The sequence below is a fragment of the Harpegnathos saltator genome, unplaced genomic scaffold, assembly GCF_003227715.2.
Source record: "Harpegnathos saltator strain DR-91 unplaced genomic scaffold, Hsal_v8.6 scaffold433, whole genome shotgun sequence".
Lineage (NCBI taxonomy): Eukaryota > Metazoa > Arthropoda > Insecta > Hymenoptera > Formicidae > Harpegnathos > Harpegnathos saltator.
This window is the reverse complement of record NW_020230243.1, coordinates 376,852-399,622: the sequence shown is the minus strand read 5'-3', so window position 1 is coordinate 399,622 and position 22,771 is coordinate 376,852. Positions and strand designations below refer to the sequence as shown.

The window sequence follows — 22,771 nt, the reverse complement described above, 5'->3', positions numbered from 1 at the left end:
TGGAGTTATAAGCGTCGTAAAGTGTTGTCATTAATACTTCTATCTACATATTATATAACGTTGGAAAGGTGACGTCTTCAGCTGTTATTAAAAAGAAATCATTTGTTTTCATATAAACTGCTTCGAGAAATATCACTTTAAAAATGAGTATCGATAAGGTGCATTTACGGCATGTTATGCTTTACGAGTTTCGGAAGGGAATAAACGTTGCCGCAGCCGTAAAAAACATTCAGGATGTTTATCAGGATGAAGCACCAGCTAAACGAACTGTGGAAAAATGGTTTGCTAAATTTCGGCGCGGAGAATTTAACCTTGAAGACGAGCCACGCTCTGTTCGACCTTTTGACATTGATGACGATGTTTTGCGTACTTTAGTGCTCAATAATCCGCGAATTTCAACAGAAGAAGTTGCTACAGCACTAAACGTTGACCGATCAACCGCTTTTCGGCGTTTAAAAAAGATGGGATTCGATTTGAAGCTCGATATATGGGTGCCCCATTTGCTGACCGAGAAGAACAAAATCAAGCGAATTTTTGCAGCCGTTTCTTTATTCGGGCGGCTCAATAACGAGTCGTTTTTGGATCGACTAGTGACGGGCGATGAGAAATCCTCTACAACAATGTTCAGCGCAAACGGACATGGAAACAATCAGGTGAGCATGGTAACGCAATGCCAAAGGCCAGTTTGCACCCAATGAAGGTGATGCTCTCTGTTTGGTGGGATTGCAAGGGCATAATCTATTTCGAGCTTCTCCCCGCGAAACGATTGATTCGGACAAGTACTGTCGCCAATTAACCAATCTGAATCGAGAAATAAAAGAGTCGTCTTTCATCACGACAACGCCAGACCACACGTTTCGAAAAAGACGCTGCGCAAACTGAAGAGCCTGAAATGGGATGTCTTAACGCATCCACCGTATTCTCCTGATATCGCACCATCTGACTATCACTTGTTCCGGTCATTGCAAAATTATTTAAATGGAAAAAACTTTGACTCTTTGGAGGCCTTAAAAAACGGCGTCTCTTCGTTCTTCGAATCTAAACCGCGCAGTTTTTATGATCGAGGCATCCGTATGTTGCCAGAACGTTGGGAAAAGATTATAGAAAACGATGGAGAATATATCATTGATTGAATAAAGATTTTTGTTTGCCTAATCACTGTGTGACTTTTACTCACAAACTCCGCACGAATTTTTGCACTCACCCAATATATCAGGTGTAGTAAAAAGAAATCCATTATTTTTGCATGAAATTGAAGGCTTTAATTACCATAGTTAGAATGATCCGATTTAGGTCAAATATGCGCCGTTTTGTTCGATAACTTGTTGCCATTTTAAAGGTTTCATTATGCCTCTCTCATAGAAGCCCTCGTCCCTATTGGCAAAAAATTGAGACAGTCGATTTTCACAAGCCTCTCTTGAAGCGAATTTTTCACCAGCATAATTGTTCGCCATGGACAGGAACAGATGGTAATCACTTGGTGCCAGTCCGGACTATAAGGTGGATGCATAAGAACCTCCCAACTAAGCTCCCGGAGCTTCTGGCGAGTCACTATCGATGTGTGTGGCCTGGTGTTGTCCTGATGGAACACAATTCCTCTCCTATTGGCCAAAGCTGGCCGCTTTTGGGCAATTGCTTCCTTCAGACGGTCCAATTGTTGACAGTACAGTTCCGAGTTAAGAGTTTTGCCGTAGGGGAGCAGCTCATAGTAGATAATTCCCTGCCTCATAGTAGATAATTCCCACCAAACACACAGCAAAACCTTCCTGGCCATCAATCCTGGTTTGGCCACCGTTTCCGCCGGTTCACCGCGATTCGACCACGACTGTTTTCGGTTGACGTTGTTGTAAGTGATCCACTTTTGATCACCAGTGACCAACCGCTTCATGGTCGACCCAAATGGGTCGATGTTGTTACGATTCAGCAGCGATTCGCAAATGGAAATTCGGTCCATGAGGTTTTTTTTCGTTAACTCGTGTGGCACCCATACATCGAGCTTCTTTTTGTATCCAGCCTTATTCAAATGGTTCCAAACGGTTTTTTGTGCAATCTTTAGCTCTTGGGCAATCGAAACAGTGCTTACATGACGGTCGGACTCGACAATGTCCATGATTTTATCGATATTTTCAACAATTGGCCTTCCAGTGCGTGGTGCATCTTTGACATCGAAATTACCGGAACGGAATCGACGAAACCAAAATTGCGCGTGATTGGCTGTTACAGTATCAGGACCATAAACACTATTCACATTTTCAGTCGCCTGGCTTGCGTTTTCGCCTTTATCGAAGAAAAACTGTAAAATATAGCGTATTTTCTATTTGCTAGTGTCCATCTTTGACGCGCGCTCAAACAAAACTGAGTCAACTCTAATCACAAAACTGTCAAAAAAGTTTTTTTAGTAGAAATCTCATCTTTCTAATGCTATCCAGTGGAACCCGATCGGACTTATACAACGCGAGATACAGATAACTAGAGCCATCTATTGTAAAAATAATGGATTTCTTTTTACTACACCTGATATTTCGGCAACCACTCGAGATATCGATGTTCCAACAGTGGTTCTTATCTGCGTCTTGTTCTATGAGGATTAGTGCTTTCTAATGATACGAATATTGAGCATTCGATCATTATTGAGGGAGACTGCGTAAGCGCGGCACGAGACAAGCTCGTATACGCGCACTTACCGGCTTCAATTAACGAACTCTTATTATTCATACCATTATAAACTGTTAATCCCAGTAAAACAGAATACTAGCAATGTAATATTTCGCTAATGACGTCGACGTCTCTACCCGTTACCGAGATATAAGCGAAAAATGCACACGTCGTGATCAATTTCGGTCGACATGTCACAGTGTGTACGCACCTTGATATTTCGTTTACCGCATGCCCTTAATTAATCTCATTATATAATTTTCATTCCTGCAGAGCAGATGACGCACTTTTACGAATGTTATTGATATTGTTGTATCCGAGCCACAAAGTTTGTGGCAGCGTCCGTTGTCCGTGAGCCTTAGGCATCCGATGCTGATTTTGACATCTGAGCGAGAATTATCCTGATGACGGAAAATCGATAAGAAGTAAACAATAAGAACAGCTGATAGAGAGTCTCCGGCAAGCTGTCATCGTAGACAGACGAGAGAATTCAGAATTATTAAAATAGAGAATTATTCTTGTTTGAAGTTTGAGAAAGTTGCGCTGTATATAGTAAAGCTTGATATTCTTACGCGAGTGTTCTTATTTACCTGTGTGAAACCGCGAGTGTGAGAGTGAGCGCTACAATATGTTAGGCGTTTACAGATAATAGACGTAAATGTGACTGATAAATTTTGTCGCCAAAAGGAGCTGCATGCGTGACCGTCGGTGTCTCTTCCACACCGCCTGCACCATCGTATATAATATTGTCAAGATTTGCGCGTCAGTGAATTCTGTATTAAACTTAAATAACTCTCATCAGTCTAGATACAGTCTGTTCAGTAGGTACAGTCAGTTTCAAAGATGCCGCTCACGCAAGACGATCCTTTTAGCCCTGAAAAATTATGTTGGCACATTATTCGCTTATATCTCCGCAACCGTATAAGATATCATCGATGTTCCATAATAAATGCTTTCTCGGTATTCTGTCCTGCTCGAATTGATTATTCATAACGATACGATTAATGAACGCAATGTGAAAGCGCTCACATTTTGCGTCTTGTCAGCCGAACTCGTTAGCGGCATTTACATTTTTCGCTTATATTTCGGCAACCACTCGAGATATCAGTGTCCCACCAACAGTGTTATCTTACCTGCGTCCTGTTCTATGAGGATGAGTGCTTTCTAATGATACGAATAATAACACAGCCACACACAAAAAAAAGTGTCTTAATCTGGGGACGAGACATGTGTATTCCTATGTATTTTGACGCGCTGAATCCAAATCCGCTATCAGAATTGGCCCAACGGGTCTTGGTTCAACCCTAACCTCAAAAAATACCTAAAAATCACAGAAATATGCGAGAAAATTGTGATATACTGCCTGACAGGCAAATTTTAACCTAAAAACCAATGTCTACAGAGCCTTAACCTTACAATTAACCCTTTTTTTTTGGTCACGCAGGGGAAATCCATCATGGATACCCCCTCCCCTTGGGGGGGAAGGGGGTTATGTCGGACTCTTACCGACTAAAACTCCTGCGGGATGTCTACCTGTCGGACCGTGAGGAGGGGAGTCGGGGGAACTACTCCCGTATTCCCTCCCCAACCCCTCGGCCCCAGGGCTCCCTTCCGGGAGCCCCTCGCCATCTGTGTACCGTGCCCTGTTCCATGAAGGGAATCCAGGGCGCGGTCCCCGACGAGGGTTACCTCCCGCCGGTTGGCCTTCTGGTGTCTCCTGTCAAGGAGGGAGAGGACATCCGCCCTCCCTCTTTACCCCCCCCCCTGCTAATCAGGGAGGGGAGGATTTGTAGGGGAGCGGGCTCGGCCCCAACCGAGGCACCGCTCCCCCCTGTCCCTACTTGTCCGGTCGCTCGGGGGGGGAAGGTAGGGAAGGCGTCTCGCCGCCCCCCTAATCCCCCCCTTGCGACCGGTGGCGGGCCCGGGGCGGCCGAGGGGACTCCCTACCCTCGCGGGTCTGTGAGCCCCCCTCGGCCGGCGTTGCCCCGGGCCCGCTGTCGCGTCCCTCGTCCCTCTGAGGGCGTTGTCCGTCCGGGAGCTGCTCCCCGCAGCCCCGGTACTGTCTTCGCCCCCACTCGGCGGTCTCCTTCTGGGACATTACTGTCTCACATAAGGAGACCGCCGCTGTCCACGCCTCCTCGCTCCCGCACATGGCTTTGTGTGGGAGCGAGAGTTCCCCCTCTCGGCATCCCACCGCCCCGCAGAGGACACGGCGCTCCCCGGCCTATGCTGGGCACGCGACCAGGGTGTGGTACGCCGTGTCCTCCGCCGCGGGGCAGTGGTGGCATCGAGTGGTGAGCTCCTTCCTTATCCGGCACAAGTACCGACCGAAGCACCCGTGCCCGGTCAGCACCTGCGCCAGACGGAAGGATAGTCCACGTCCCCTCCTGCCTGTCAATTCGGACAGGCAGGAGCGGACAGCCGCTGCCGTCGCGGGACCCCGGGGGTCGGACAATAAGTCCTCCCACCTCACCCGGGTCCGGGCCTCGGCTTGGAGCTTCAGACCCCTTAGGGCCCTGGCCGACATTCTTCCCTCCCTGTGAAGCTCCTTTACCCTCTAGTAAAGGAGATGCCGCTCCTCGGCTAGGAGCTCCACAGGGGGGACGCCGGCCAGGGTGGTCGCCGCCATGTACGACACGGTCCAGTACCCCCGAATCGCCCTGATGAGCACGGGCCTCATCAGGGCCTGCCGCAGTGCGCACTTGCCTCTGAGCACTTGCCTCTGCGGCAGGTCTCTAGCTGTGGCGCCCAGATGGGCGCCCCGTACAGGGCGATCGAGAGCACCGCCGTGACGTACAGGCGGCGAGCCCTCCATCCTGGGCCCCCTTGGTTGCGCGTCAGGCTGGCCACCGCCAGACCTGCCTTGTGCACCCTGGGGGCCAGTTCCCCAAAGTGGGGCCCGAAGCTCCACCGGCTGTCCAGCGTCAGGCCGAGATTTCTCATCGTCCGCCCGACGCGGACGTGGACTCCATCTACGAGTACCCGGGTCCCTGGCGGCACCCTCCGACCCCGGCCGTGAAAGAACACGGCCTGTGTCTTTTGGGGCGCCACCTTGAGACCCAGGTCTCTGATGGTACTCACCACCGACACCAGTGCCGTCTCCGCTAGGAGGCGGGCTTCCCCCCAGCTCTCCCCCCGGCTACCACTAACGTGTCATCCGCATAGCAGACGACGTGGCAGCTGGGGGGAAGCGGAGTGCGCAGCACCCGGTCGAACGCGATGTTCCATAGCAGGGGGCCGAGAACCGACCCCTGCGGAACATCGCGCTCCATAGCGTGCCGGCCTTGGACCCCGCCCTCCACCGGGAAGGCGAGGTCCCTGCCCCCGAAGTAGGCCGAAATTATTCGCCGGAGATAGGCGGGAACCCCATGGTGTTCGAGGGCCCGCCCAATCTCCGGCCAGGGCAGGGTGTTGAAGGCATTCGTTATGTCCAACGAAACCGCCAACAACACCCCGCCTTCTTCCTCCACAACCGCCTGGGCCAGGTCTCGGAAGCATTGGATAGCATCGATCTTCCGGGCCTGAACCCGTATTGGCGGTCGTGGAGATCCGGCCCCTCCGAGGACAGATGCTGGACGAGGCGGTCTGCAACGATGCGCTCCAGCATCTTGCCCACCTCGTCCAGCAGGCATATCGGCCTGTAGGCCGACGCACTCCTGGGTGCTTTACCCTCCTTGGGGAGGAGGACCAATTTGGCCCTCTTCCACTCTGGGGGGAATACCCCCTCCTTGAGGCACCCGCTGAATACCCTGCGCGTGGCTTCGGACAGGTTTCCCTCGCCGAGGGCGAGGGCCCAGGCTCGGCCAGGAATTCCGTCGGGGCCAGGGGCTTTCCCCTTGGCCCCGAGCCTTTTCCTGGCCGCGGTGAACTCCTCTGGACTCACCGCCAGACCCTCGTCCCAATCACCTTCCCCCAATGGGGGGGTTGGGATCATGGGGGCCCCCTTCTGCCCTCGGAAAGAGGGCGTCCAGGAACCCTTCGAGGGTCTGGCGGTCCAACGTCTCCGTTGGTGGGGGCGCCCATGGACGGATCTTTCCCATGACCCTTTTGTATGGACGCCCCCACGGATCGTCGTCCAGGGAGCTCACCATCTGCTCCCAGGCCGCTCGCTTGGCCTCGACGATGGCGACCTTGAGGGCTTTCCTGGCTTGCAGGTAGCACTCTCTTGTCCTCGCGGCATCCCCGCCTCGTCGCCGGGCCCGGTAATACAACCGTCTGGCTTGGACGGAGGAGTCCCGGAGTGTCTCCAGCTCCTCCGTCCACCAGTACATGGCCCGGCGCCGGCGGGGGTGGGGCATCGCGACGTCGCATGCCGCCGCCACGATGCCCACTATTTCCCCAGCCCCGTCCGCGGGACTGGGGTCCCACTCACCTGGCCCCACATCTAGGTGCCAGGTGGCCGCAAGGACGGCCGCCCGAAACCTGTCCGAATCGAATCGATTAAGGGCCCATCTTTTGGGAAGGGGAAAGTTCCCCTCCCCTGGGCAGCGGGCCAGCACCTGTGCGGGTTTGGGGAGGCGGAGGGCCCACGCTATATGTCTATGATCAGACAGCGATTCGCCCTCCGCCTCCACCCTCCATTCGTGGAACATCCCAGTGGCCGAGGGGGTGGCCCAGGTCAAATCTATGACTGAACTCCCCCTCGGCCGCACACAGGTGCTGGTTGAGCCCCTGTTCATTAACAGGAGACCCAGCCCCGCTGACCAGCCGATCACGGACTCGCCCCGAGGGTCCCTTTGCCGGGGACTGCAACCCCACCCTTCCGAGTGGGCGTTGAAGTCCCCGGCAATCACGACAGGCCGGGGATGGCACCTACGTACCAATTCCCCGATCCTGTCGAGGACCCTCTTCACTGGGGCGAGTTCCCCGAGACCGGCTTTATTCCTGCAGGCCCTGGAACCTCCCCAACTAGGGACCCCGCCAGGGAGACGACCGAACCAGAGTAGGCTAGTCCACCGTCCGGGGACCCGAAGGACGTCCCCGGTTTATCACTTGGTTTCTTAGCAAATTGCAATAATTTTGAAAACAAAGGTCTATGAGACTAGGTCCGAAAATTTAGAAGAGCTGCGGGAAAAAATAGTGAACGTTCCAAATTTAATCGCACCCGATTTTTTAACTAACGTAATTGAAACGTTTTACGTTCGCTTAAGACACTGCCAAGTTGTCGAAGGACATCAATTTGAACATTTGATTAAATAATTAGTGTTTTTATTCCTTCACATACGCCAGTGTTCCTATCTCGGTCTTACCTTAGTTGGCCGGACACGCTAACGGTCTTGTCTTAGTTGGCCGAACACGCACACACACACACACACGCGCGCACGCACGCACGCATGCATGCACGCACGCACGCACACAAAGGAACGCGCGTGCCCGCGTGAAGCCTGACCTTTCTTCTGTTGTCGCTGTGGGCCCTCGCAAAATCTCAATGTTCAAATGATTATAACTCTGCGAAAAAAAATCGTCGAGACCTCGGCGACCTCGCGTTGTTTTCGTCTCGGAAAGTCTTTTCGAACGAATCCTCACTCAACCCAACATGCCATTTGAGATTTTTCGGCTCCCTCCTCCCCCCGGCCCCAGGGGGTATGGAGGTGGGGATTTTTGTGGTTAAATAATAGACTTTGTGATCCCATTGAATCTTAATAAATTTCAATCCTATATTTCAAACCGTTCAAAAATTATTTAGGTGGCCCCGAACTTTCGTAGGCACTGTATATGTATATATATTTTTATAAAATCAGTGTATATGTGTGTGTGTGTGTGTGTGTGTGTGTGTGTGTGTGTGTGCGCGTGTGCGTGTGTGTGTGCGTGCGTGTGCGTGTGTGTGTGCGTACGTGTGTGCGTGTGTGCGCGTGTGCGTGCATGTGTGTGTGTGTGTGTACGCGCGTATGTGAGCGTATGATGAAATTAATAATTAATAATAAATAACGTATATATGAGGAAGACATATATATATATATATACTACATGGGCTGAAAAGTCTTTGGCTTAACAATGAAAAAATGATTTTTTTAATGAAAAAAGTGTTTTATTCCTCAACATAATCTCTATTTAGAGTAATGCACTTAGTGTAACGGTCCGCTAACATTTCGATGCCGGTCTTATAGTGCTCGGTGTCAAGTCCCTCAAAATACGCATTTGTTTCCAACTTGACCTCCTCATTCGAGTAAAATCTTTTACCAGCGAGCCACTGCTTCAGTCGGGGAAAAAGGAAATAGTCGCTGGGGGCCAGGTCTGGAGAATACGGGGGATGCGGGACCAATTCATAGCGCAATTTCTTTAATTTATCGGTCGTATCGCGAGTCGAGTGAGCTGGAGCATTGTCTTGGTGAAACAAAATTTTTTTCTTTGCCAAATGTGGCCACTTGACCTTGACCTCGTCGTCCAATCGATCTAGTAATGTACAGTAATATTCTTTATTGATAGTTTTACCATGTTCAAGATAATCAATGAATATTATGTTATGCGCATCCCAAAAAATACTGGCCAAAACCTTGCCAGCTGATTGTTGTGTCTTCGGACGTTTCGGACGGCTTTCACCAGGCAATAACCACTCCGCTGACTGCCGATTGGACTCCGGTGTGTAGTGATGGATCCATGTTTCATCCATTGTGACAAATCGACGCAAAAACTCCTTCTTATTGCGGTTAAACAGGGCCAGATTTTGCTTTGAAAGTCGAACACGTTCCGCTTTTTGCTCAATTGTCAAAAAACGCGGCAAAGCTTTTTCATGTGTAAATATTCATGAATGATATGACCAACGCGTTCTTTTGAGATGCCTATGATGTTAGCTAGCTCACTCAATTTCATTTTGCGGTCATTCAACACGATTTCACTGATTTTTTGGATGTTTTCTGGAGTAACTGCCTCATTTGGCCTTCCTGAACGTGGTGCATCATTTGTGCTCGTACGGTTACGACGAAACTCAGCAAACCAATATTTGATGGTTGAATTCGGTGGGGCAGATGTGCCGTAACATTTATCAAGCCATGCCTTTGTTTCAACAGTGTTTTTTCCCATCAGGAAGCAATGTTTAATCAAAACACGAAATTCACTTTTTTCCATAGTAAAGATAAATTCAGAGATAACGTCACTTCGAAAGCTATAACTTGTACACGAGTCAACGAAATATCATGAAATTTTTACAGCATCTAAGTTAAGGTTGGTACTCTATAGGAAATATAAGGATTTTTAGTTTGTGGCGCCATCTATGTCAGGCTAAAGACTTTTCAGCCCATGTAGTATATATATATTGTTAAATCAATAAATAACATATATTTATATGTGTATTCCTCACATATATATTGTTAATTAATGATGAATAACATATATATGAGGAAGACATATGTATATATTGTTAAATCAATAAATAACATATATGTTGTGAAGGAATATCCGACGACGGATTTTCTTAATATGAAATTTACACTTTTTATCTTTGGCTACAAATAACGCAGTAACGAGAGCATTTAGGGCAAAAATAAATTTTATTTTCGTATATGTAATGTAATAAGCTCCTGTTGATTCGATTGCGCCTACTTAGAACTTGATCTGACCAACCATTACAGAGCTACAACTATTTGGTTATTTCCTATCTCGAGCTGTCGCGTAAAGTTTGCGTTCATTTGCTCGCTTCGCGTGCATTTGGCGCGAGACACTACCGTGTCTCTTGATGTTCTGTTGGATCGACTTATATAATTTCATTATAATATTCTTATTTTGAAAATATACAAAAGGATCGAAATTTTTGAACCATTTAGGTAGAAATCCCACGTTAACAGCTGATTCATTATGATAAAAGGCATACACGAGCTACATGCGTAACAGTCTCGACGAAAATCATATGAAAAGTGAATCGGTATTTAGAATAATCCAGAATAATGAATAATCCAGAAGAATAATCTGTGAATAATCTAAGAACAGAGAGAGAGAGAGAGAAAGGAGGAAGAGAGGAGAAAGAGAATTTTGTTTTTTTCTAAAAAAGTAAAAAGTTGGGTATAAGTTTATAAATATAACAAATGTATATTAAGAAAAATCCAAAGTATTATCTATATCTTGTTCTACATTCTAAGAATTCTTTCACAGGAAGCAATTAGATTTTGCTTTTTTTCTTTATATATATATATTTTTAGATATATATATTTTTTTAAGTTATACTCTACATATTTTTAAGATATAAGAAAATATATAGATTATATAAAGTAAAAAATTGTAATAACTCCTTATATATATATAATGCACAGTGTGTAGGAAAAGAGAGTTCAGTAAGAATTCTTTTAATTGTGTTCTTGACACCAAGTAAAAGCATTATCAAAAAGACGCTGCCATGGTGAGACTTCAAAGTTCCATTCGGATGGTTTCCAAGGCCATTGCCACATTCGCGTGCATCTTTCTGGGTGCGGCATCATCGCTAAATGTCGACCATCTTTAGAGCATACAGCGGCGATACCATTTATGCTACCGTTAGGATTCATGGGATAGCAAGTAGTAGGATGGCCACAATCATCAGTATATCTGATACAGACAATACAAAAAATATGGTACCACGATATAAAATATAATATGAATAATACGATATAAATAAATATAATATAAAATATAATAACCAGGGTAACCTACATAAGTTTTACAAATTAATATCCTAATGATTATGCAAAATTTTAATCTTCTAAGATTTATATTTTATAAATCTGCGGAGAAATTTAAATTTAAATCTATGTTACGATTAGACCTTATTCATCCTCTCAAAAATGTATAAAATACGAAGTTATTTTAAAATTTTAATGGATATTTATATGAAATCAATTATTTTCGTAAATTAAAAAATAAGTAATTTTTTTCCGAAATATTGTTTTTTAATCATTATTTAAAAAATTATAAGCGTTTGAAAATTGAACATAAATGACTGGATTAAAATGCAATTTTAGAAATTCATTAGATTGAATTAGAATAATAATAAAAGTCCTCCCTAATTCAAATTTCTTCCCTAATTCAAATTTCACTGCGTCTATAAATTTACAAATATGAAATGATATAAAAAATTACTCGAATTTACATACACAGATACCATTTATGATAATAACACTTTCCTAATCATGTTTTAATGAAGAAGTGAATATGTTGTTAATCTTGGAAATATCACAGATTATCTTGCAACAGCAATATTTTTTGAAAATCTCTTGAATTTGTGATATTAAAAAATTATATAAAGCTTTTTAAATTTAGAAATCTAGAGAGAGGGAGAGAGAGAGAGAGAGGAAGGGTGAGAAGGAGAAGGAGGAAAGAGGGGGAGGAATTTTAATATATAAAAATATACCTAAGCGGCAAGCAATTATTTCTTTCTAGACTTTTCAAAATCTTCTTGTTGCGGAATGTGAATCTACCCTCTCCATGGGCTATCCATATCCCTAATACACTGCCCTCCATTGCTTTTAGCATAATTGCGGGAGAACTCTCGATTTTGACGGTGCTCCATCGACACTCAAATCTTTCAGAAAGATTGTGATCTAAATAAATAGCTCTTTCTTCTGCAAATTCATTGCCAACCCACCCTAGTAGGCTCATTAGCTGACAACCATTGCAAACTCCCAAACTGAAAGTATTTTCACGAGTTATAAAATGTCGTAACTGGTCGCGCAGAGATGGATGGAAAATGAGACTCGCCGCCCATCCTTTGGCAGAGCCACAAACGTCCGCATAACTAAAGCCACCGGGAAATATAACGCCCCGGAAGATATCCAGAGTAATATGTTTCTGTAAAAGATCTTGCATTGTAACATCCCAAACATCAAAGCCAGCTTCTAGTAATGATGCAGTCATCTCTCTATCTCCATTAATACCCTCTTCTCGAATTACGGCCACTTTAATGCATTTTGATATTGGAGATATCGTGAAGTCATGATAAATATTAGTGGGATTAAAACTAAGATGATAGGCAGGAACTGTTCGTTCTCGAAGCCCAACAAATTCTTCCAAAGCACAGTCGACATTCATTTGATTACGTTCCAATTGATAACTCGTTTCTTCCCAAATATTCATTGAATTAATAACTGTAGTATTCAACACGGTCTGATTGCGCACTTTAACAAGTACTTGCGAGCTCGTTCCAAAGCCCACGGATTTTCCAATCAAGTAAATAGGCACATCATGTAGTTGAAACACTTTTATTGTTTCATCATGATGTATTTCATCTACTTCTAATATCCACCCAACTTCTTCAGAGAATAGAATATCAACATCGGGTGCAGATCTGTGACTTATGTTAACATTTATCCCGGACATCCCACCGAAGCACATTTCTAACAAACAAGTGATCAGCCCACCATCGCTTACATCATGGCCAGCGAGTATCTTGTCATTGGCAATTAACAGCTGTGTGGCATCGAAGGCATTCTTAAGAGTTCGAGCGCTTTCAACATCTGGTACGTCATCGCCTAATTGATTATAAACTTGAGACAATGCTGTTCCACCAAGTCGACTTTTGTCGCAGGACAAATCGACGAAAAATAGATAGCCTTGCCGTCCCGCTGCAGGAGCTTTCAAATCCGGAGTAACGACACAGCGAATATCAGGACAGGGTGCGTAGCAAGATACAACGAGCGTACCAGGTGCTTTAACAATTTCTTGGTCAACTCGGGCAGCCATACTCAACGAATCCTTACCGCCGTCAATTGCAATACCGAGTTCTTTCATCAACGAACACATCGCCGTACAAGCTTCATAAAGTGCTGCACCTTCACCAGGCAGCTTAGCTGGCCACATCCAGTTACCGCTGCACTTGACGTCTTGTAAACTGGAGATTCGTGCAAACACTAAATTACTGACAGCCTCAGCTACTGTCATCCGAGCACCAGCCGCTGCATTTACCAGTCCTTTTATAGGTTGTTCGCCGATAGAAGTCGCAATACCTTTTACGGAAAAATACGAAATGGCTGTGACAGCAACATCCGCTAATGGAGTATGTAGCGGACCGACGCATTGCTGTTGAGCCACCAGGCCTGTCACACAACGGTCCACTTTGTTGGTCAGGTACCTAATAAATATGTTTCATTTATCATCGTTTTATTCACTTATTTTATCTTATAGGGTGAGTATTTTTAATCTTAACAAGCAAATATTTCGAAAAAATGCAATTTTACAAAAAAACTTTTTAAATAAAAATTGTATGATGTTAAGGGGGACATATATAGTGACCTTGGTTTGACCTTGGGGCACCTACTTAAGGTCAGAGAATGATCAACCTAATTTTCTCAAATGGAACCCCCTATTTTTCATATCATATTCTTATAGTTGGCCTCAAGACCTTTCCAAAACATTATGACAAAATATCTTTTTATTGAGTACTTTCCGAGTTATGAGACTCAAAGGTTAACAGGTGAAGGTTAAGTCAATCCACTATCTTAAAACGATTAGGTTTGAGACAAAGAAAGAATGATGACCTTGGTTGATTTCGACATATTGTCCTCAAGCTCAGGTCGAAGTCATCTTGAATTTTTTAAATATACTTTTTTCTAATCCTACTTTTAGCGCTACCCAGGAATAACGACATGGACGTAGTAATTTTCTATTCTTTTTGGGGTGCTTGATTTCCGTGAGTCCCCTTGCCTCTCATGATTTACGTGAATTTATAACATTCTTTCAAATGTATCACCATTCACCCAATTTGCAAAAAGCATCAGTTTATTTACAGATGACACTATTTTCGAGATATTCACTGATTATTACTTTTCTTAAGTGTAAGTCCCAATTTTTTATTATATCATCTTTATCTACTAGTTAATTTGAACAACTTTTATCTGGAACATTTTTTTATTTTCCTAATATTTTTTTAGATATTTAAGAGAAACTTAGCAACTTTTTCAATATTTAACTTACGATGTCTTGCTATTTGTCGGAAGAAGAAACAGTACTAGACTCTTTTATTCTATTTGGTATCAAGAATATATTGTTATAATAAAGTCCTAACTTTTATTAACTTATCAATCTTTCGAAATTTCAAAATATCAAATTAATAAAAGGTCAAGACGCTATTATATAATAAGTTTCTCCTAAATATCTCAAAAAATATTAGGCAAATAAAAAATTTTCCAGATAAAAATTATTCAAATTAACTAGTAGAAAAAGATAATATAATAAAACATTGGGGCTTCCATTTAAGAAAAATAATAATCAGTGAATATTTCAAAAGTGGCGCCATCTGTAAACAAACTGATATAGTTGTTTTATGTATCCCTTGAAACCATACAACTTTTGTCTAAAATATTTTTCGACTTAACGCAGTATTTCTGCGATATTTGAGTGGATCCTTTAAAATGGGACACTGTATATAGGATATTTCATTTTAAGTGATATGGTCGATTATCTCGCGAATCGATGATTTTATTGAAAAATTTTTCCAACGAAAGTTGCATGGCTTGAAAGGGGACACATGATGGAAATGTGAACTTGACCTTGAATGACTTTGTCAAAATCAGGTCAAGGTCATTAGTTTTTTCAAATGGAAACCCCTATTTTTTATTACACATTCTTATAGCTTATCTCGAGAACTTTCCAAAACATTATAATAAAGTAACATTTCATTGAGTACTTTCCGAGTTATGAGACTTGAAAGTTAAGGCAAGACCGATCACTGATCCGGCCAACTAAGACAAGACCGATCACTGAACCGGCCAACTAAAGCAAGATCGATCATTGATTCGGCCAACTAAGGCGAGACCGATCACTAATCCGGCTAAGGCAAGACCGATCACTGATCCGGCCAACTAAGGCAAGACCGATCACTAATATGGTAAATTAAGGCAAAACATATCAACGGCTAAAGACATATATGAATTGATCTTGCCTTAGTTGGCCGTATCAGTGATCGGTCTTGCCTTAACTTTCAAGCCTCATAACTCGGAAAGTATTCAATAAAATGTTACTTTATTATAATATTTTGGAAAGCTCTCGAGATAAGCTATAAAAATATATAATAAAAAATAGGGGTTTCCATTTAAAAAAACATTAATGACCTTGATCTAATTTTGACAAGGTCACTCAAGGTCAAGTCATGCAACTTTTGTTCGAAAATTTTTCAATAAAATCATCGATTCGCGAGATAATTGACCATATCACTTGAAATAAAACACCCTGTATAGGGTATCGCCGACTAACCGTTTTTTTGTAAATGCGACATTTTAAGAAAAAATGTTTCAGACAAAAGTTGCTTGGTTTGAAGAAGGACATAAAATAGCTTAATTAGTTTGTTTACAAATGGCGTCACTTTCGAGATATTCACTGATCATTGCTTTTCTTAAATGGAATTCCAAATTTTTTATTATATCATCTTTTTCCACCATTTAATTTTAACAACTTTTGTCTGAAACATTTTTTATTTGTCTAATATCTTTTGAGATATTTAAGAAAAGCTTGGTAACTTTTCTATATTTAACTTACAATATTTCGCTATTTGTCGGAAGAAAAAATAGCACTAGACCTTTGTACTCTATTTGATCTCAAGAATATATTGTTACAAAATGCCCTAACTTTTGTTTAGTTACCGACTTTTGGAAATTTCAAAATCATCAAATTAACAAAAATCAGGGCGTTGTAACAATATATTCTTGAGATCAAGTAGAGTAAAAAGTCTGCTACCATTTTTTTTCGACAAAGAGCAGAATATCATAAATTAAATATTGAAAAAGTTACCAAGTTTTCCTTAAATATCTCAAAACGTATTAGATAAAAAAAATGTTTCAGAGAAAAGTTGTTCAAATTTACTAGTAGAAAAATATCATATGATAGAAAATAGGGGCTTCTATTTAAGAAAAGTAATGACCAGTGATTAGAATATGATGAATAATCAAAATATCTCGAAAGTGGCTCCATCTATAAACAAACTAATATAGTTGTTTTATATCCTCCTTGAAACATACAACTTTTGTTTGAAACATTTTTTTCTACGACCGTTTCCTGCAAAGTTGCGATAGGTGATAGATTAAAATTGAACACCCTGTATATACAAGATGTCCTATTTTGAAAAACGCACTACGATAATTTTTTAACGAACTATTTTCAGCAAAAGTATTTCGGACAAAAGTTGTATGATTTCAAGGGGGACATAAAATAATTATACTATTTTGTTTACAAATGGCGCCATTTTCGAGATATTCACTGATCCTTATTTTTCTTAAATGATAACTCCAATTTTTTATTATACCATCTTTTTCTACCAATTAATTTAAACAACTTTTGTTTGAAATCTTTTTTTATTTGCCTAATATTTTTTGAGATATTTAAGGAAAACTTGGTAACCTTTTCAATATTTAACTTACGATAACTCGCTAACTATTTGTCGGAAGAAAAAGTGGTACTAGACTTTTCTGTTCTACTTGGTCTCAAGAATATATTATATATTGTTACAATAGCGCCCTGACTATTGTTAATTTGATGATTTTGAAATTTCCAAAAGTCAGTAAGTAATTAACAGAAGTCAGGACGCTATTATAACAATATATTCTTGAGATTAAATAGAGCAGAAAAGTCTAGTATCACTTTTTCTTCCGACAAATAGCTAGCGAGATACCATAAGTTAAATAAAAATATAAGTTAAATAAAAATATTGAAAAAATTATCAAATTTTCCTTAAATATCTCAAAAAATGTTTGACAAATAAAAAAATATTTTAGACAGAAGTTGTTTAAATTAATTGGTAGAAAGAGACAATGTAATAAAAAATTGAGGTTTCCATTTAAGAAAAATAATAATCAGTGAATATGTCGAAAGTGATACATTTGTAAACAAAATAGTATAGTTATTTTATGTTTCCCTTAAAATCATACAACTTTTGTCCGAAATATTTTTGCTGGAAATGCTTGGTTGAAAAATTATCGAGGTACGTCGTTTAAAATGATACGCTGTATATAGATTGTCCCATTTTTAAAGAACCAGGCAAAAATTTCGAAAAATATGAAAAATACTAAGGAAAATTTCAGATAAAAGTTATTTGGTTCGAAGGGGGACATAAGATGGTGCTATTAATATGACTTTGGATAGTTATTTGAAAGTCGCATAAAAGTTACTTTCAGTTTCTTAAATAGAAATTCTCATTTTTCATTGCACAATTTTATAGCTTATCTCGAGAGATTTCCAAAACATTACTGAAAATATTTTTTCATTAAGTACTTTACGAGTTATGAGACTTAAAAGTTACAATATTGTCGACATTAGCATTACCCAAGGTGTACCACATAGAAGTTTTGCGTTAATATTCAGACCTTATGTGTGCGTACGCGTGCGCGTGCGCGTGTGCGTGTGCATGTGCGTGTGCGTATGCATGCATGCGCGCGCGCGCGCGCGTGTGTGTGTGGAATATAAATTATTATATATATTATATATATTAAGCCAATAAATATTCAAATGCTTGGCCGTTTATTTCAATGTATTGGGTATGGGAATAAGTTTTAATCGTTTTTTATGCAGACAAAAAACATAGTTTGAATATGAAAATATTAAATGATTTTATTCAAAATATTTTCCATCTGAAGCGACAACCTTCGCCCATCTTTCGGGCAATAAACGGATTCCTCGAGTGAAGAATTCTATTTCTTTCGAGGCGATCCAGTCATCGACCTATTGTTGTATGCTGTCATATAAGGTGAAGCGCTCTCCAGTAAGTGCCGACTGCATCGACCAGAACAAATGATAGTCTGAAGGGGCAATGTTTGGTGAATACGGCGGGTGGGGTAGGACCTCCCATTTCACCCTTTCTAGATATGTCTGGACGGGTTGACCAACATGTGACCTAGCGTTGTCGTGCTGCAAAATCAGCTTCTCGTGTCTATCGCGCCATTCCAGCCGTTTTTCTTGAATAGCTTGTTTCAAACGCATTAGTTGAAGTCGGTAACGTTGGGAATTGATAGTTTCGGACGGTTTCAGCAGCTCATAGTAGACTACACCCCGCATATCCCACCAGATACAGAGCATGACCTTTGACCCGTGAATATTGCGCTTTGGCGTTGATGGACCTGGTTCATCTGGCTTCACCCATGCTAGCTTGCGTTTAGGATTGTCGTAGTGAATCCATTTTTCATCGCCAGTGATGATCCGATGCAAAAAGCTCTTTCTTTCTTGTCGTTGAAGCAACATTTCGTACGTGACCAAGCGCCTTTCAATGTTCCTTTCCTTCAACTCGTGTGGTATTCCTGCCACCAATTTCCTGCCTTCTGAACCATTCCCAGCGCATGTAGGCGTTTTCCAACGGTGGATCGATCAACATCCAATGCTGCAGACAATTCTTCAAGCGTCTGACATGGATCAATATCAAGCAATTTCTTAAGTTCCTCATTTTGGAACTTTTTTGGGGCACCATCGCGTTTATTTGTCGTTGACATCGAAATCATCACTTTTGAGGCGTTGGAACCAATATCTGCAAGTTGGCTCCGATGGAGCATGGTCGCCGTAAACATCCACAAGCAAACGGCACGTTTCCGCAGTACTTTTCTTCAAAAGATAATAGTGAAGAAGAACTTCCCGCAAATGCTGCTTTTTTGGAACAAATTCCGACATTTTCGATGCGATATGAATACTTGCTGTTTGCACTCCAAACAAAAGTCTTATACTGCGTTTAACGTCTTACATATACACCTTTTAAATCCATGTATCGAAAGGTTAGAAAAGATGCAAGCGATACTATTAATGCCATCTATGGGGAAACGATTAAAACTTATTCCCATACCCAATACAAATTTCCCGACTTCGAAAACAATTCTTTACCTTCTGCAATGTTGCTACTATATAAAAATACACGGTAACTTAACTTATGTTAAGAAATAATTAAGGTCTATTGTGTCTTGTGTAACTGATAAACATGCTATCAAAATTTTATTTAATTGCTAGTGACTAATATCCTTCTCCAGCTGGCATTTCACTTTATGCATAATCAGGACTTGGTCTACATACATATTGAACCGAAAGCTTTAAGATCCTACAGTTGCATCATATTGAAAAGTGTAATTCTCGGTCATATAAACTACATTTTTAGAGCTCTATCTACATACATATAAACTACATCCAACTCTTCTGAAACTAGTTTTCAGGTCTGTGAAATCTTATTGCGTTCTGTAAAAGTTAAATGGCTTTTCATGTTGAACTTTTAATAAACTCATCAGGTTATTTCTTAACATTAGTTAAGTTAACCGCATACTTCATCATTAATATAAACCAAGATAATAAATTAATCAGGTCTTACCTTTATAGCTTAATGTTCAAGATATATGTAAAATATCGGATTAAACTCCGAACGAAATTGTTGACCATTCTGGTACTTGGAAAATACCATAATAATTATCGACAAACGGCGGTATTGTACCATAATCGATTTCTTCAGATAATATTTGAGTCATCATATGATTTCCAAACTTATACTAACAAGGGACATTCGGCAACGCGGAAATTCAAAAAAATCTGAAACTCTGCATAATTGTAGAGCAGATATACCTAATAACAAAACAATTTTTCGTTGGTGCCCAAAAACGGTTTTAAGGGTGGAAACAACCCCTTGAACAAAGTTGATTTTTGTCTTTCTAAGCGAATATTATCGAAACTATTAAAGATATGAAAAAATGTTTTAAACAAAAGTTTTATGGTTTTAAAAGTACTTTATTATGCTATATTTAGATTTTTTAAAAATGTAAAATTGTGTATAAAATACCCCCCTCCTTCTCTTTTTTCAAATTGTTAAAATCAATTGTGCAACCAAAATAAAGCTTATTTTATTACAAATTCAACCATATATAATAACATTATGTTTGGAAAAGGCAATATTGAAAAAAAAATTAAACATGCTCTTATATGTATGCTACGCGTACCAAACTTAAGGATTCGCTACTTGACGATGGCATTTCTTTCTTCCTCAAATCTTCCTCATAATTGCAAACTGTAAAAGATAAAGAAGGAAGAAAATAGAAAATCTAAAAAAGCAATAAAGTTGATGTTAAGAAGTAAGTAGGAGAAAAATAGCATGATAAGGATACAGTCACTAATATTTAAAAATGTTATAAATTATAAAATTTCACGTAATAGACGTTTATTTTGCCAACATTGCGGCTACCTTTTTCATTAATTTAAACGACACGCGTAAATATAAATAAATATGTGTGTGTGTGTGTGTATGTGTGTTTTTGTACGTGCGCACGCGTGTGTACATCATGGCAACATGCAAAACACTTGTCACAAGTTTTATGACTGTGCGACCAAAATAGCACTCTTTATCAAGTACAGTGCAATCAAGGTTCATTATATTGACATATGTTATCTTCATTCATTTGCATATAAAAGCTGTCCATTTTGGAATACATTTCAGTGTTATTGAAGCAGTTATTGAAGCAGTACGTATATTATTATTGCTGTGAGAAATGTTTAATTAAAATATCCTTAAGATTTGTATCATAATGTCAGTAATAAATCCAGCTAATGTTATTAATTTGTTAATTGCGACATTTCATTTCACAAATATTGCAATAACTCCTGTTAATCATCAAGAGGTGGAACTCCATGATACAATTACTGATTTAATAAAGAGTGCTATACATCACGATATTACGATCGAACATGAGTGGGGACTTGATTTTGACGATCCATCAGAACCGCATGACGTACAATTTGTAGATGTGTACGATATTGATGCTGAAGAAGATAATTATGGAAATGAAGTTTGCACTGTGGATGATGAAGGTGGAAATGTAAACTTAAATTATAAGAAAAAGGCAATCGAATTTTGGAAGAGTGGAAAGAAAGGACATTTATCTCTTACTTCTGTACAACATCGTTTTAGAAAAGTAAAGTTTAATTAAAAAATAAGAAGAATAATATATAGTAAAATACTTGAGGCTTTTACGGTGTACAGTGACCGGCAGTGATTCGTTCCGCGACAGAGAGAACTCTATTTCCCCTTTCGCGGAACGCATCATTGTCGGTCATTGTACATGCAGCTTTGACTATAAGTATAAAGCATCCCAAAAAATTTATTTAAATTGTGTAACAAAAACATACTATATGAATATATGGAGAACATATAGTATACGAGTATATGGAAAAATAATATAATAAAAAAATATAATATAAGAATATGTGGAAAATAATATTTATTTTACAATATTTATTGTAATATAATATAATATTAATATAATATAAATTATAATATAAATATAATATACATAAATATAATATACACATTATATTATAAAATATTAATATAATATTTATTGTAAAGAGATTATATATTTACTATGAGTATATGCATTGATTTCTAGGAAAATACAATGAGTTAGAGATGCTTTATACTTATGACCAAAGCTGTAAATTATATAGTTAGAGTCGCGTTGTTTTTTATTTTAAGTTCTACAATTTGATGTTTCGTGAACATTTAATTCGTATATAACTTCTTTTATTTTTGAATTCGAATTGTTTAATATTGAGATTTGTTTTCTTCTAGGTAAAATCTATTCAACAATTGCACAGATGGCAAGAACATGTAATGCGTGGGGGTTCAAATACAGACAAACTTGTAGTTATTGCTGAATATGTTCTTATAAAATTCCAAGAAGCTGTTAATAGAGGACTTATTATTCATGATATAAATCTGCGAAAATGGGCACTAGAAGCAAAGGAACAAGTGGATTTTTCTTCATTTAAAGCAGGAAATTGGTGGATATGGAATTTTAAAAAGGCACATCGTATTACATCACGTAAAATAACTGCATTTAAAACGCGGTCTTCTCATTTAACTGATCTAACTATACGTCAAAACGCTGAGGAATTTGTAAATACAGTAAAGCCACGTATTAATGTAATCGGTGCTGAATCAACTTATAATGCGGACGAAAGTGGCTTTAATTTAGAAATACATGCAGGAAGAAGCATTAGCTAATGTAGGAGTGAAGACAGTTGGAGCTACTATCCAATCTTTATCTGCTATGACTCATAGCTACACCATTATGCCTATTATATCTGCAGATGGACATCTCCTTTCGCCTTTGTATATAGTATTAAAAGAATCTACTGGTGTTTTTGGACCACAAGTAGAACAAACTCTTTTTAGACCAGTGAATATTTACATTGCGGCTTCAAAATCAGGGAA

The 22,771-nt window shown here is 40.4% G+C and overlaps 1 protein-coding gene across 5 annotated transcripts in view; it reads right to left on the bottom strand.

Annotated features, from left to right (window-relative positions):
• Positions 1 to 10,915: 10,915 nt before the first annotated feature.
• Pfas (phosphoribosylformylglycinamidine synthase) overlaps positions 10,916 to 22,771 on the bottom strand; it is a 145,214-nt gene continuing 133,358 nt past the window's right edge. For 3 of the 5 annotated variants that reach the window (XM_025301586.1, XM_025301585.1, XM_025301587.1), the window contains 2 exons: positions 11,972 to 13,687; positions 10,932 to 11,169 (listed from right to left, as the gene is read on the bottom strand). In XM_025301586.1, the coding sequence (XP_025157371.1) occupies positions 10,932 to 11,169; positions 11,972 to 13,687 (1,954 nt within the window). Of the gene's footprint in view, positions 11,170 to 11,971; positions 13,688 to 22,771 lie in introns of all 5 variants that reach the window. The other 2 variants (XM_025301588.1, XM_025301589.1) reach the window with 1 other exon arrangement.